The sequence below is a fragment of the Urocitellus parryii genome, chromosome 4 (assembly GCF_045843805.1).
Source record: "Urocitellus parryii isolate mUroPar1 chromosome 4, mUroPar1.hap1, whole genome shotgun sequence".
In the NCBI taxonomy this organism is placed as follows: domain Eukaryota; kingdom Metazoa; phylum Chordata; class Mammalia; order Rodentia; family Sciuridae; genus Urocitellus; species Urocitellus parryii.
Genome location: NC_135534.1, coordinates 89076156 through 89093577, shown reverse-complemented (window position 1 = coordinate 89093577; position 17422 = coordinate 89076156). Strand labels below are relative to the sequence as shown.

The window sequence follows — 17422 nt, the reverse complement described above, 5'->3', positions numbered from 1 at the left end:
ATATATATTTTACAAAGATGCTACTCAGTGGTATTACTATTACATAAGTATTGAAAGACAGTAAATATCAAGGTGAAATGTTAAAATTTATGGGAACATGTTTTCTTTTATTAAAAGCAGAAAAAAGTTAAGATATTTGTCTGTTTTATAAAAAATATTAAGGAACAATAATTCAGAATTTCATCAAAAGTGCTAAAGGCTCAGACACACAGATACATCTGTGATCCCCATTAAAAGGTTTAATGACATTTTATAGATAAATATTTCTGCCAAGGAGTCTAAAGCAAGGCCATTGCCTTTATATTATGGAAAAAGTAAAACCTATACAAATATGGGGAATAGAATAATAATGTTCACTAATGCATCACTCAGCTTCAATGATTATGAGTATCCTGCTATACTTTATATAGTATACTTCCTAAATTGTTTATTTTACTTGGAAATATTTGAGTATTCAAATATTGAAAATAAGACAAATTCTAGAATCATCATTTTATAGGTACATACTCAAGTAGATGACTGGATAAAAAATGTGGCATTCATACCCAATGGAATTTTACTCAGCAATAAAATAGAATAAAATCATGGCATTTGTAGGTAAATGGATGACATTGGAGAAGATAATGCTAAGTGAAGTTAGCCAATCCTCAAAAAACAAATGCCAAATTTTTTTCTGATATACGGAATCTGACTCATAGTGGGTAGGGAGGGAGAGCATGGGAGGAATAGATAAATTCTAGATAGGGAAGAGGGGTGGGAGGGAAAAGGAGGGGGCAGGGGATTAGCAACGATGGTGGAATGTGATGGATATCATTATACAAAGTACATGTATGAAGACATGAATTGGATATCAACCTAATTTATATACAAACAGATATGAAAAATTGTATATATGTGTAATAAGAATTGTAATGAAAAAACCAAAGTACATGTATAAAGACATGAATTGGTGTGAATGAATATACTTTATATACAAAGATATGAAAAATTGGGCTCTACATGTGTAATAAGAATTGTAATACATTCCACTGTCGTATATATTTTTTTTAAAAATCAATAAAAAGAAAAAAATAGTCCAGGGATTCTAGTCACTGCAGGAGTGACTCATGAATTAGGAATTAAGTTTTCTGAATAGTTGTATATGAGAATGGAAGAATATTTTGCTATAGTAAATAGCTCATATTATTCTTAAATCTTTATGCATGTCAGTCTGGACACAGCACACATGAAGTGAAATAGATTCTTCATGTTGGCCACAAGATGAATACTGAAGGCTAGAATTGCAAATATTTTAGTTTAATAAAATGATAAATTGAAGTTAATTTCATCTGCAATTTTTTTTAAGTCCTGTGGATTGAATCCAGGATCTCATACATACTAGGCAAGCTCTCTGCCATTGAGTTACATCCTCAGCACTTTTTATTTCATTTTTTAACAAGACAGGGTTTTGTTAAATTGTCCAGACTGGATTTTAATTTGTGATCCTCATGCCTCAGTCTTCTGAGTAGCTGGGATTACAAGCATGTGCCAACATACCTGGCTCATCTACAAAATTTTTAATGAAATATTTCATTTAAAATGACTTTGGTTGACACTTTGACATCAATAATTAGTCATATTTTGATTTAGAATACTAGATAGTAGTGAATTTTTTTAGAAGAAAGTAATTTTAACGTATATAAAGTTTTAGCTTTTTTATATAACTGAATTCACATTAAAAAATAAAACTGTTGGTACTGCTACCATTCCCTTTTTCTCCACCTAACACTCTTTATTTTCAGAATTTCTGAATTTATGTTCAAATCAGGAACACAAGAAGTTCCACATGTTGTGTTCCTCTTTAGTTTGCAGTAGTGTTTTAACGGTTTCTCATTTATATCTGCAAATCATTTATTTGTGGAAGAAACTGGATCCTTGGTTCTGTAGAATATCCCACATTCAGAATATATCTGATTCCTTCCTTATGGTATTATTTAAGATGTTCTCTTTTTTCCCCCTCAAGTATCTCTTGCAAAACTTTGCCAGTTTCATGACAATTTTTAAGACTATTAAAGGTATAGTTCTGTATATACATCCTCTTCCATCATATCAGGTTGGACCTATTGTCTGTGTGACTTTCAGTGATGTTAGAATCAATGGGTTCAGACAGTGGTATCTGATATCACTAGTAAATACTGTTCTTCAGCATTTGATCTGGTGGTTTGAATACCTGATAATCTTTGCCTGAAAACTTTTTAAAAATTCTATTGTAAGTTTTGAATTTACTGTGATTCTTCTCTAATATGGAGATTTTCTTTTCTCAAGTATTTGGTTTATCATGGAACACAGTTCTTAAAGAAAAGGAAGCATAAAATCTTAATTCTTATAAGAATTCTAGAAGGGTGATTCCTGAGTTCAACAAAGATGAACAATGATTTGTGTGCCTGTAGCAGTGTGAGTGCATGACTTTAGATAGCTAGTGTGTTCCAGTTCATTGCAGTCATTGTTCTGTTTAAGTTCAAGTTGTCCCAATTTGCCAGAGGGAGGTCTTTACAGCACTTTTTTTTTTTTTTTGTCATGACAACAGTGGTCTTTATAGATACAATAAGAAGTTCCAGGCTTATCTTGTACATTTTCTACTGTAAGCCTTAAATTATCATTTCTCCAAGAAAGTCCTGATTCCTTTTAGTGGTCCATGGAGATGTAGACCACATTTTGTGCATGGTATATGCATTCTTTGTGTTATTTGTGCATGAAGGATATTCATTATTTTTCTAAACTTTTTCACTGGACAAAGCTAGAGAAGAGGTTATTTTTAAGAAAAAAGTTTAAATAAATTATGAATTAATATATTTCTCAAACAGGATTTTATTTAAATTAAATATATTTGTATCATCTCCCATCTTAAAATTTTGCTGTTTCAATACTTTTAACATTTATATGTTTATATTTGGCTAGTTAAAAATGCTACCCATAAGAAGACCAATAGATATAATTTAAGATTTTGTGTGTGTGTCTGTAAGTGTACATTGTCCTTGGAGTGTGACCCAGTAGGGACTTACTGTCCATTGACAAATTTGAAATATTTACCTATGTTCTTATAATTCTTTTATGAGGAAAAATTTTAAGTTACACCTATTTGGTTGCTAAATATTTAGGTTCATCATCCCCCTATTCTCAATTTCTAGAGGTTGCTTAGTATTTTTTTCACATCTTCATACATGTATTTTATATGATGATGACCATCTCCTTCCACCATCCTTGCTATTCCCCTTCTCCCTTCTTTTCCCTCCCACCCCTATTCCCTATCTAGAGATAATCCTTCTCCCCTGCTCTCCTTCCCTACCCCATTTTGAGTCACCCCCCTTATATCAGAGATGACATTCGGCATTTGTTTTTTTGGGATTGGCTAACTTCACTTAGCATAATCTTCTCTAATGTCATCCATTTCCCTGAAAATGCCATGATCTTATTCTTTTTTAGTGCTGAGTAATATTCCATTATGTTTAAATGCCACATTTTTTTATCCATTCATCCACTGAAGGACATCTAGGTTGGCTTCACAGTTTAGCTATGGTGAATTGTGCTGCTATAAACATTAATGTGGCCGTGTCCCTGTAGTATGCTGTTTTTAGGTTCTTTGGGTATAGTCCAAGGAGAGGGATAGCTGAGTCAAATGGTGATTCCATTCCCAGCTTTCAAAAGAATCTCTATACTGCTTTCCAAATTGGCTGCACTAGTTTGCAATGTATGAATGTGTCTTTTTCCCCACATCCTTGCCAACATTTGTTGTTTGACTTCATAATAGCTGCCATTCTGACTGAAGTGAGATGGTATCTTAGAGTAGTTTTGATTTTCATTTCTTTGATTGCTAGAGATAATGAGCATTTTTGCATATATTGGTTGATTGATTGTGTATCCTCTTCTGAGAAGTGTCTGTTCAGGTCCTTGGCCCATTTATTGATTGGATTATTTGTTTTTTTGGGTGCTTATCTTGAGATCTTTATATATCCTAGAGATTAGAGCTCTATCTGATGTGTGAGGGGTAAAAATTTGTTCCCAGAATTAGGCTCCCTGTTCACCTCACAGATTATTTCTTTTGCTGAGAAAAAAAACTTTTGGAGGTTGCTTAGTTTTTTTCCTAAGCTTTTTTTTTTTTTGGTTTTATTTTTTTTGCACTAACATAAAGCAGTTATATAGGTCTAAGGACAAAATGTGAAATAAGTACACTGAGAGAATGCTTGGTTGCATATTTGTTCCCATACCTCATCTTCTTTCTCAATGAGTCACCAAGTCTTCAGGTTATTTCTTCCATTATTTGTTCTTGAGAACATTACCCAATGTGAATGTTTGTATTTTTTTCTACTTCTTACACAAAAGGGGGCATATTCATTCTCCTCCACCTTATTTGCTTATTTTAGCCATTTATTGGCACATTTTTGCTAGTCTATCTTATGGGTAGATTACTGGGTGTGGGACAGTTCTGTCAAAGAGTATATCCGTAAAACACCTTATTAGATAGTCAAAGTCCCTTTAGTAGAGTTGTATCATTTTTTCAATTGGAAAATTTTTAAAAATTAAAGTTCCCTAATGTCTGACCTACTGAGTGAGAACTCAGAGATGTGGGCGTTCAGGTTGAGTAGGGTGCTCACCTTGGTTTGGTGAGAGAGATTCCAAGATGAAACAGTGTCTCCCCTGTATGATCCTAGAGCCTGGATAGTAGAGGAAAATATTCATAAACAAATAATTTTTATGTGATTGCTGGAATAATAGAAATGTATGCATGGTACTAAGGGGCGACAATAGAGTGGGTAACTCTGTCAATTAAAATGGTACCTGATATAGAATGGAATTGACTTTTCCTAATATAAAAAAGCAGAAGTATACATTTTTAAAAAACAATTTGTCTGCAAAACTGATTTAATGAAGACACCTTTCGTGAAAAGAAATTATGAGTTAAACCCTGTGAACTTATTGTATCTGTACTTGTTTTTTTGCTTATTTTATTCTTTGTCATAGCTTCAAATTTTCAAGTTTTAGCTACCATGGACATCTATGGAGAGTTTTTTCAACCTAAAGTCACAACAGCATGCAGAATCCTCACAATGATATGTTCAATGTAAAAACTCTGCTGTAACCAGGAGCATTCTGCACTCTGCTTGAAGCTAGTCATAGAGTTGACAGGAGAGAAGATAAAAGTCAATAAAAACAGAATTATTTATTAAAAAGATCTAATGTTACAAGAACAGTACACAGAACTATTATCTTACTGTGCCTTCCACATGTTATATACCATTATATATAGTATATATACAGATTGTATACAGTATATTTAACGGTTTGACATGGAGTCCACAGTACCTTTAGTTGGGTGTGTAAAACAGTTGCTTTCATTAAATTTTTAATTATCAGGAGTGTTGTTTTCTTCATAGTTCAATTGACATTATACAAAAATACAGTCTCTTTAGTGATTTAAGACTGTGTGGTTACTATCCCATCCAGGAAAAAGCTCCCTTAGTACTGTAGCTGAAAAATAAGGTACCTTGATAAGGAATGCTGTCTGCATTCTACAAAGTAACAAATATGTAATACATAATACATAAACATTGAAATCCTGTTTTTTAAATAGATTTATGAGGCAAAATACATATTTTGTGAATGTTGAGTAAAAACATCCCATATCTGATTCCTGTAAGAATACAACATTGACATTCTATGCGTAAATATTCTGGCAGATATGTACCATCCATCAGCTATTTGGAAATATCGATCGGTTGTAATTTGGTATTGGAGATGGAACTCAGGAGTGTTTTGCTGCTGATCTATATCCCCAGCTTTTATTTTTGTTTTTAAATTTTGACACAGATTTTATTTTTATTTTTAAATTTTGATACAGGGTGTCTCTAAGTTGCTTACGACCTCACTAAATTGTTGAGGCTGCCTTGAATGTACCATCCTCTTGCTTCAACCTCTCAGGTCACTGGGATTTCAGACATGTGTCATTGTGCCTGGAGATATTGGTTAATTTTAAGTTGTCATACATCAACATATTTATTGGGTTTTGCTTTATAAAAATTTAGTATAAATTATAAATAGTAAATGTTAGTATATCTTCATTCTTGAAACCCTTCACTGAATCTAGTATAGAATATTATAGAAAAGGAAGAAAATGCTTTTTGGTTCATCAAATATGTAAAAATTATTTCCAACTTTTAAATATCCTTCAATTTTTTTCAGCTGTACAATTAGCTTTCATAAATTACATCATACTTAGGAGAGTTAGCATCCCTCTATTTGCAAAGTTGAGCCTCTCCCACTTCAAAGGTGTCAGTCAAGAAAGGCCACTTCATTGTTGTTATTTAAAGGCTAACATATTCACCATCTGTAGTGTTTATTATAATCTTCTGACTAAAATAGTATTTTAAATTACTTTGTGTTTGTTCAGGAGTGTCTTGAACGTAATCTTCTCCAAACACAATGAGTAATTGAAATATATAGTTATGTTATATCTCTAAAACTAATCTTTAGGCTGTTCAGAACAGAATTCCTAATCTTGCCAGATGTTATGGTGTATGCCTATAATCCCAGCGTCTGGAGAGTCTGAGATGGGAGGATTGGAAGTTCAAAGCCAGCCTCAGCAATGGTGAGGTGCTAAGCAACTCAGGGAGACCCTGTCTCCAAATAAAATATAACATAGGACTGGAGATGTAGATCGGTGGTCGAATGCCTCTGAGTTCAATTCCTAGTAACGCCCCCCCCCCTCCAAAAAAAGGAATCCCTAATCTTTCCTCTTCAATGGTTAACCAGCAACTTAAACTTATATTGTAATGCTTAGTTGGTAAAGATGCAAATAGAGTTGATAGGTTCAGATTATATAAAGGAAAATAAAGGGAAACTGCTTTTTGTTCTCATGTAAGCATCACCTGTAAGACTAGTTTCTCTAGGCTCTTTTCTGGCAAATGAGGTTGCAATGAATCTTTTCAGACATCTTCATGGGTGCAATGCCAACTCTGGCACATCCTCATATTTTCTAGAAATTCATGATTCATCAAGTAGAAAAATTTCACCTAGCTTTCCAATAACTATCTAGAATAACTTGGGTTCAATTTGACTTCTCAAAATAGCAAGTCGTAATCACCTCCCAAGCTACAAAATCAAGCAGTGTGTGTCTGGAAGAAATAGCAGAGTCCCTATGCTGATTCTATGTTCCCACAGATTAATTTTCTAAAAATCAACTTATCCAATAGCTCTTTATTTTAGTAGTTGGTAAGATTTTATAAATGGCATGGAACTGTCTGAAAAGTATTTATTTGATGTACTTGAATCATTTTAATCCACAGACAATATGTCTGTATAATTATTTCCACAACAAATTTTCATTGTCCTTAAAATTATTTGTAGTTACAAGAAAGCATTGGATTTAATTCAAATTTGCTTTGAAAGTAGGTGGAGAAATTAAAAGCTCTGTCTCATTTGTTATATTTTTAAGTTAGTGCCTGTGGCTTCATATTATTGTCTCAGTTTTTAGTCATCATATATTTTTGTGACTTTAAACTCTCTTGTATTAATAAAAATAAACATTTACAATCTTCATTCCTAGATAACATAGAACTTGATGGAAAACAATAAACTCATTTGGACTTACTTTATATTTACCTTGTATTTATATTAATAGTTTATTCCCTACCCCATTATCTGATTCTAGGGGTGCATATAGAATAGTGTATTGATAAATCTTGCAATTTCCCTATGTAATCATATAACATTTTTTGAGAAAAATTTTTGAGTATTTATCCTTTAATGGGCCACATAACTGAAGTATTTTTCATATCTCCTACTGGTTTGGCAATTGGAATAGTTAGCTGAATAGAAAATAAAAACACTGGACTTGGAGTCTAAACAAACTTTTCATTCTTGGTTTTGTATTTGTTTTTGAAACAGACCTGCTAGTTACCACTTAACAAATGGATGGCACATACTCAGTCATCAGATATAAAATCAAATTCCAACATATTAAAAAAATTCAGAATACATTCGACAGAAATTACCTTTGCTTACAAAAATTCATTACATACAATCTGCATATTTTTATTGGACCAAGAACTGTCCTTTCCATTTACAAAAACCAAAGAGAAACCTGATGGATAAGTAATATTTTCCTCCCGACCTCCTGTAAGTGCACCATGTGTGGTCCCAAGTTTTAAAGCTTATCTCAGGGTCCTGGGTCTCCAATTAACTACACTCTATTCACTGCTGTTCTCAAGCTAAAGCAAAGAAAATCAAATTAAGTCGGCAGCTTTCACCAGGAAGTTGAAGGAATCATCAATGCCAAGAGCAATGTTACTGATGATGATGTGGAGAGAGTGTGCAGGGTTGGCTGAGCGCTTGTGATTTTCCCACCTGTGAAAAAAGAAGCATCAGATGAAGCCAATTTTTGTGGTCTTATTTGGACAAGGCAAGTGTTCTTAGAATCTAGGACAAGAGTATATTATCTGTCCCTTTAATGAGTGTTTTTTTTTTTTTTTTGGCAGGGGTACTGGGGATTGAACTTGGGGGCACTGAACCACTGAGCTATACCCCATTTTTTATATTTCATTTAGACAAGCTCTTACTGAGTTTTTTAATGCCTTGCTTTTGCTGAAGCTGGCTTTGAACTCATGATTCTCCTGCCTCAGCATCCTGAGCTGCTGGTAGTGAGTGTTCTTCATACTTTGGGAACCTCAGATCATGTCTTATGGCCTAAGTTGCAAGGAGAGCAGAAATATTTATGCAACACTGTATTGAAAAATCTAAGTCATGCTAACAAACGCATCAAACCAGGAGATTTAGTGTAATCTCCATTAATGATGTGCTGATGGAAAACATCCCAGGTTCCTGATAGGGAATGAAAAGTAATTTTTGTAGAACATACTTCAGGAAGTGGAGCAAAAATAATTAGCAAAAGTGTGAAGCAACATGAACTCATAATTTAATTACTTCTGTTAATTTTTAAAATTTAATGACATTTATTTATGGGTCTTTGATTATTTCAATTGATTGGGCTTAAATTCTAGATTCTCATGCCAAACTTGGTAAAGGTTTGTTTTTTCATCTTTCTTTCTTACACTCAGGAGATATTTCTTCTTGAGACCAAAACGTTACATGCACTTAATTGCATTAAATTAACTGATCTGAGTTGATTAGTCTGAAGTAGCTCCAATAGCTCCACATGGCCACAGATTAAGAATGATTTTTAATGCTACCTTCAGGAATGGTATTTTAAGCCAGAAGACTTCTAAAATATCATTATGATCAACATGTAATGAATACTCACTATATCACAAACACTGTATTAAGCCCTTTATAAATATTATATTATTTGATTCTCACAACAACCAACTTCAGAAAACTATTGTGCATCTATTTTCCTGTTGAACTTGAGAGAATTGGTATTTAGAAAAAGGATAGAACTTGCTTAAAGTTCCTGAGCTAGGAATTAGTACATCTGTGATGCTTTAATGTTTTGTCTATCTTAAAACAGTGTTGGTTATAACCTTAAGAATAAGGATAAAATATTCCACCTAGTTTTTGGACTCTTCTGTCAAGTTCTCTCCTCTGACTGGATTGAATGTAATGGAATTATAATGGTGATTTTTGTTAGTCTATTTTTCATATGCCTATCTCTACTTAAGAGGTAAAAAAAAATTGGTAAAAGACATGCAAAATTGGCAACTCTTTCTTTGAAAATTTGTATAACTAATGCAATAATAAAACTTATTAATCAACATGTTGGAGAATGTTAGATATAGTTCTACTTGTACAATAGGAGTTTATCATGAAATTCATAGTCATATGTGAACTGTAAAGGGAGATGACAAAGCCTTACTGGAGTTCTATGTATATGCAAATAAATAGAAAATGAAAAAAAATTTCTATATATTTGAAAGTGACTGTCTTCTTGTTAAACTAACTTACATGACATTTTTATAAAAGCGTCTCACTTTCAGAATGGTAAGTAGAGTCTATACCTCAAATTCTAAGTGAAATCCACAAAGTCATCATTTTAGTAGGGCAAACAAAACAAATGGGGTGGGGAGAAAAAAAAAAACCCTCTCCACACACAGCATCACCAACATTGGATTAAGTTCTAGCCTGAGCTGTAAAAACTATTTCACTTGGACAAGTCATTCAATTTCTTAGGCATTTGATTTTTTTTGGAATATAAGAAAAAAAAAACAATCATTGCTTGGGTTTTATGAGTCTAAAGTAGATAAAACTAAGAGATTTCATATTATTGAAACTCAGAAAATGGATTACACTGGCCAAGATGTTATTAACTAAACGATTAAAGTTGCCATCTCCCCCCATAGAATAGAAGTAATAATTAAAATAAATGTGAGAATTAAGGTCTTTTATAAGTACTCCAAGCTTGGGACTGAACTTATTCAGAGGATGCTATTGAATCTGATTGCATTAGAATTAAAAGGAACTTTCTAGAATCATAGAGTAATATCATTCCTAATTGGAAGGATAAAGTAATGTATGGAAAACATGTAGCATGGTTCCAAGAACATTTTGAGGTCTTAATAAATGCTCATTGTGTCGTTAGAAATTTGACACTTCTGAAAGAAGAAGAGTTATTTTTTTTTAAACATGAAAAATATCTTTTGCCTTTCAAGGTGCTCTTGAAAATTCGGCACCCTCACCTGAACAGTTCAATTGTGAATTAATCAGCACACAGACATTATTACCATTCTTGCTGTTGAAACTGCACATTTATAAAGGAATCATAGAGTGTATTAAATTTTTGTATGACCACAATATACTTAAATTTCGACTTGTATTCCTGAAAATGTCAGTTTCCTACATCTTGTAATACAGTTTTCGGTGAAAAGTTAAAATATAACAAAGAATTCACCTAAATTCCTTTATTGTTAATGTTATCTTCATGTTTAATTGTCTTTTAAAACACATTTTTCTCATTTTAAATATAGAAATGATATAACCTTTCCCCTAAGTACTTCAATGTATGTTTCTAAAGAATAAGACAATTTCTCATCACAAAAGCGTGATTTCTACAAATTGATATTGCTGTAATCTTTTCTAATATACAGATAATCAAATTTTAGCAATTGTCCCAATAATGTCCTTTATCTCATTTTGTTTTTTTAATGCAGAAATTTGGAGTTTATTAAATATTATGTTTTCCTCAGAGTCTGGTATCATTCATTTCTCCATTTTATTTGCCATCCATTCATTTTGTGACATCAAAAAATAACATAAGCAATACCTCTTATCTGATTTCAAGTTGGTCAATGTATTAAATAGTGCCATACACACAGAGCCTTAGAAGATATCATCAGAAACTGCCTTTTATGTTGATCATTTTGTGTAGGAATGATTTCTCAACAGATAATACTCATAATTAACCATTAAGTGAACACCATTTAATACAAGGTTTTAATGAAAAATTGCCCAACACTTTCTCAGAGATTTGCATATCTAATTAAATCTTTTTTTGACTACTTTGACAAAATGGTTTCTTCTAATTTTATAAAATCTCCCTTCCTTTAGATAGTTTTGTCGTACTGGGACACTAATGATTGTGGTGGTAGATATTCAGGTATCCTTGGAGATAAACTACCTAGATTTGAATTCTGGTTCAGCAATAGTGTGATCATGGGCAAGTTACTTAGATTTTCTCTGTAAAACAGGAAAAATGCCACCCATCTCATGTGATTGTTACTAAGATTAAATAATATGAGTGTAAAGTTTTTTGTGCCTGTTATATAGTAAAGACTCAGAAAACAAGAAATTAATATTGCTTATAAGAACTATGGGGCTCAGTGATATAATTTGTTTAGAAGTCAAATATCAAATTTTAAAGTTTAAAGGGAATACTTTTAAAATAATCTAACAACAAGAACAATCAAGATAATAGAGAAGTAGGTACATCAAATGGGTGCAATATTACTTTAAAAGCAATATTTCAAAAGCCAATTTGGCCAGCAAGGTACTACTTGAGACCAGGATCGAAAAGAATTCTCGTAAATAAGTACATTCTAATAAAAGTATCAACTGCTTTCTAGATTTGTAGAAATTCTGCAATTGTGAGCAAATTACCATGGTTCATTCAGATTGTAGGAGGAGTTGGAAATCAAAGAAGAGAAACCCCTCCAAAAAATATCTGAACTGTGCAATCCATCATTCGGTTTTGATGAGGTTTTATCATCTTGCATTGCAGGTGGCCACCATATTAAGCCTGTTAGATTAAAACTTACCTGAATACGATGGTACCCTGATTTGGGAACTAGCTGTTCCATCCCCTCCTTCGCTGTATGCTCGGACTTCAATAATATAGACTCCAGCATCAGGGAGTGGTACTACTGCTTGAGGTTTCTGCGTTTCAATGACTTGACTGTTGCTGTGACCCTCTTGCCTATAAAAAACCTGTGAGGAGTAACAGAGGCTCAACATTTGAAATTCAGTTGAGGATTACAAATGCTTACTGTCTATATCTGTATGTTACATTCTGAGCTAAGCGCAAGACGCTTACTGCTTAGAGGTGTAAGCAAATGTAATACATGTGTTATGCACTGCAATGAAAATATACTTAGGGAGCCATGGAAGTCAAGAAAGAGTTTAATTCTGTCTTGGGATTTCCGAAATCCTTTCCAGAAGAGGTGATGCCTGAGCTAAGTATTTGAAAATGAATAGAGTTTACCAGTTGGAGAATACAGACAGTGATAAGATTAAAAATACACCTAGCTGATAAGAAACCATGGCACTGGAGTATGGAACAGAGAAGATAAATATGGATAGTGAGAAATGAGACTGGCGAAGTAGGTAGTGAGGAGACACACCATAAAAAATCTTTTATATCTGGTTATTGAAATGAATAATATCCCGAGGAGATTTAGAAGCTTTGTCTTTAAACTGTTTGAAAAGAGTGAAGAGAGAACTTAAGCATGTTAACAAATCCTTAAGAATTCAGGAGATGGTTGAAAAGTTAAAATTGTTTTAATTTTTATTTTGATGGTGGTTTGCTTTTTGGTGAACTGATATCAGGATAATAGAGGGTGGCAAAGTTGAAGTTTTTTTTTTTTTTTTGGCATCTGCTCATGGTGCTGTAAACAGGCATGCATGGTAAATTCAACTACAGAGAAGGACACAGTGTTATCCTGTGTTTACATATCACAAAACTAATGGCATAGGTGGGTTCAGGTAGCTCATAAGATCATCTGTCTAGTTAGAGTAAAAACTTTGTTAGTAAGTTATTATTTTGATGACTTTAGAGCTATTTTACTATATTGTGCTAGTCTAAGTGCTTTTGCCTCTAATAATAGTTCAGTATAATTTTTGGAGGTATAATAGTCAAATAGCAGCAGTTAAGAATGTTTAAATGCATTTTTATTCATTTTCATTGTCTTTATGCATTTTCATAGTTATTGGAATTATAATATGATTGCTTTGCATAATGGAAATAGAAATGGCTTTGTAGTCATACAAGTCTGGATTCAAAACAATTTCCTACAAAATAAAGTGAAACAAAACTAATCTCCTAAACCTTCCTGGCTGGATAAATTCCAACAAATTACTAACTTTTCTTGATCTGCATTCACTTGCTGGTAGAAAATGGTGCCATGTAGTTTATGGATTTGTTAGAAGAATGAAATGAGAAGGTGCAAAAATACCTAGCACAGGACCTGGTGCATGTAAGCTTAATAAGAAAAAGCTATTCTCAGCCAGGTGTGGTAAAGCACGTCTGTAATCCCAGCAGTTTGAGAGGCTGAGGCAGGAAGATTCCAAGTTCAAAGACAGCCTCACCAACTTAGCAAGGCCCTGTCTCAAAATAAAAAGAGCTGGGAATATGGCTTAGTGGTCAAGCATCCCTGGGTTCAATCCCCTGGTTCAATATATGTATATATATTCTTATGAAAAATGTGTTAATGTGTTTTGAGTTTGAACTAACTTATATACAAGACAATAAACTCTAGAAAAGCAATCTTATCCTGAATCTGTCTTTACTCAATCCTTCTGTGTTTTAGTAATATATACTTCCTTTATCTTTTGTGGGTTGAAATTTACTTCAAGGTCTATAGAAGGAAGTGACTTCTCTGTGGAAGGAGGTGACTTCTCTTGAAAATATAACATAGTGTATAGTTATAGCTACTGAAATGTTTTTTTGGGAAGGATGTCATAGTCTCAATGAAAATGCAAAGTGATAAGTGCATCACCAACCATGTATCGGGCAGCTCATGTAGGCAAGCCCATGGCTGTTATACTGGAGATTCATGAAAACAAGACCATGCTTCCTGCCCTCATGGCACTTAACAGTCTAATATTGGAGACAGATGCAATTCAATGAAGTGTGGTATCTACTACAATAGGAAATGTGTATGGTGCCAGGGCAGTGCAGAGTGAATTCTTAGATTTGAGGAATCAAGAACACTTTCTGGAGGATGTCTATAACAGTATTTTTAGGTTTAAAAATGACAAATATGTCAGAATTTATGCTTCCAATTTTGACTATAGCACTCTAATGAATTAGAATTTGATTATATACATGAGGCAATTAGAAATCAAATTTATGAGATGGGAAAGTATGTAAATTGGTGAGGATTGGCAGGGGAGTAGCTGTTTTAGAGGACACTGTTATTATGGTTCAATAAATTACAATTTTTATGACAAAGAAAAATGAAGCCAGCAATGCATATCTAATGGTGCTGTAAAATAGAGTTAAAGGAAACCTTGTGGATCAGTTGAGATTTAAGAACAAAAGGTAGAGGCAGCAAAAATAAAATTAGTTAATGGTCATAAAAGGAGTTTAAAAATCACTTGTGGCTTTTACCAATACATCCACGAAGATGTAGTGCTATGTGTCAATAAGTAGGTATATTAATTGAAAAGTTAAACTAATGGTTAAATTTTGGTGCTTTTAGGGAATCTTGGCTCATTTTAAATTCCTGCCCTCATATAACCGCTGAGACTCATTGTAAATTCCTGTCCTAAATATAGAAAAAATGAGGGTAAGAAATATAAGATGAAAGAATTAAGACATGTCAAAAAAAATTATTGACAAAAAGGAGGTAAGGGAGACCTTTGAGACTCTGGACATTCACAGATTGGCAGGTATGGTGACAGTTACTTTTCTGCACAGAAAATTGTCTAATGTTGACTATTCTCAAATTCTATCAAAAAACTGAGAGCATTGGGTTATTCAAATGGATAATCCTAGAAAAAATTTAATTGGGATTGTAATTCTTAAAGGCATGATCTGTAAGTGGCTCTTCTATATGTCTAAATGGCTGAATGGTAACAATACTGAGAAGAACGCACCAAAAATATAACAGAATAAAACTTTTGCTGATTATAAGTGCCCTTAAGAAGAAAAGATCCTATTAAGGTCGAGCATCTTGGGCATAGTTGATGAAGACAACTGCTCTTTATAGAGGATGAAGAACCCAAAGCACAGGGGCAACAAGATAAAGTGAAGCAGGGCAAATCAAAACTGCATAAATTCCTTTTTTTTTTTTTTTGGTACCAAGGATTGAACTTGGGGGTACTCGACCACTGAGCCACATCCCCAGCCCTATTTTGTATTTTATTTAGAGCCAGGGTCTCACTGAGTTGCTTTAGTGCCTTGCTTTTGCTGAGGCTGGCTTTGAACTTACAATCCTCCTGCCTCAGCCTCTCAAGTGGCTGGGATTACAGGAGTGCACCACTGTGCCAGACTTTTTTTTTTTTTTAATCAAGCATAATCAAATGTACATGGTATAATGAAACTCATGTACCCATGACCCAAATTAAGCTGTTATATATGTCTTTGTAATTTGTGGAAACAGCAAAGACTGTCTTCTATATTTGGAATTGATATAAGATGAAAGAAGCACTGTAAAATACAGGAAATTGGAGGTGGCGATAACTCAGAAGATCTTTAAGGAGATGGAGAAATATAGGAGTGGGCTTCCAAATCCTATAGTGTGTGAAATACATTGGTGTAAGTATGCACACATCTCAGGAGGCTACTAGGCCTTCATTTATAAGTTGCATAAGCAACCAAGAACTATGTTGATAGATACTATAATGATTAGAAAATCCTGGACCTGATTACTCTGTTAGCATTATAAATAGGTAGAAAAAGAGAGGTGCAAAGTGGGTATATATGTTAAGGGATTGTGAGTCTAGGAAAGGATATTTTCTAGCTGCTTACCAGAAAAACTAAAACAAAAATTTTAAAAAACAAATCGTTTATATAGCCTTAGGCCCTTGTCCTCAGTTTTTTTTTCCAACTGCTTGTTTCTTTTCTGAAGGGGAAAAAAGTTTCTCTCTATAGGAAAAGGGATATTTACACAAGTGAGAGCACAGCCCGGGGGCATTCAGTATTTATTTTCTTTTTCAGTTGGGCATTAAAATCTGTATGATGAAACAAGGAATAGATAAATTGGCTATTTACTTTATAATCTTGATAAACTTCTTTCATGGTGTTAAAAAAAACCCTCCCTTCCCAAGATCATTAAGAAGAATTTTGAGAGAATTTACTTTAGTTCATAGTTTTGTTATTGGCATTTCTGAAGTAAGGCCACTAACATATTTATAATATGTGCCCAAATTACCAAGGATTGTAGATATAGACCCTGAATGAATGAAATTACCAAAATACAATCTTCTTAATGCAAGATAATTGGGGGGGGATACCAAGTTAGTGAAACTTTTATTTGAAGTTTTTATTCCACTTTCCTAGTCATTTATAAATAATGCATTGATAAAATATTGCAGTTGATCTCAGATTGGGAAATGTAAATAAAATAAAGTGGCACTGGCTAATTGACCAGAAAAAGTCATGAATATAATAAATAAGTTATCAAGTTTTATTCAACCTATCAAATAGGTTATCTTAAGTTGGAATAAATTGTGTTAATATTATATCTTAAGGTCTATGTAAAACAGACATCTCTTTTCCAACAATTTTCTGGTTCTTCATAATTTTCTTTTACTTACTAATAGAAGCTGTGATATTTTTAAATTATTGCTATTAATATAGACTACTTAAAACCCCAACAAATCTAGAATCTCTTGAGCAGTCTCAAGAATATAGCAGTGAGAAATACTGCACTAAGTAGTAATGCTTTATGTTTATCTGAATGGGTTCTATTTTAATTAGATGCCTAAAATCATGATTCCTGCAATTAGCCATATATGTTTTTACCTCGCTGTTTCTGGAATTTTAATTTGCTTTCTAGTTCAGGAGATTGCTTGCCAGTGTCCTAATGATAGTAAGTTGGTTTCTGAATGGTGTGTCAACATTTCTGAAAACACTATTACTCCTAATCATTGAAAGTTATATTTGCTTTAGAGGGCAAATTATGAGGACATGGTCTTTTGGAAAGATTTAGATAAGAGAGTGCTACAGGAAAGACCCCCAAAAGGCGTTGTTTACTGTTATGGTTTAGATATGATGTGG

General features: G+C 33.2%; 1 protein-coding gene across 1 annotated transcript in view; it reads right to left on the bottom strand.

Annotated features, from left to right (window-relative positions):
- Positions 1 to 8278: 8278 nt before the first annotated feature.
- The window catches only part of Cntn5 (contactin 5), a 663533-nt gene continuing 654389 nt past the window's right edge, over positions 8279 to 17422 (bottom strand). Inside the window, exons 22-23 of the mRNA XM_077797318.1 lie at positions 12240 to 12408; positions 8279 to 8379 (exon numbers count right to left, since the gene is read on the bottom strand). Of these exons, the coding sequence (XP_077653444.1) occupies positions 8279 to 8379; positions 12240 to 12408 (270 nt within the window). The remainder of the gene's footprint in view (positions 8380 to 12239; positions 12409 to 17422) is intronic.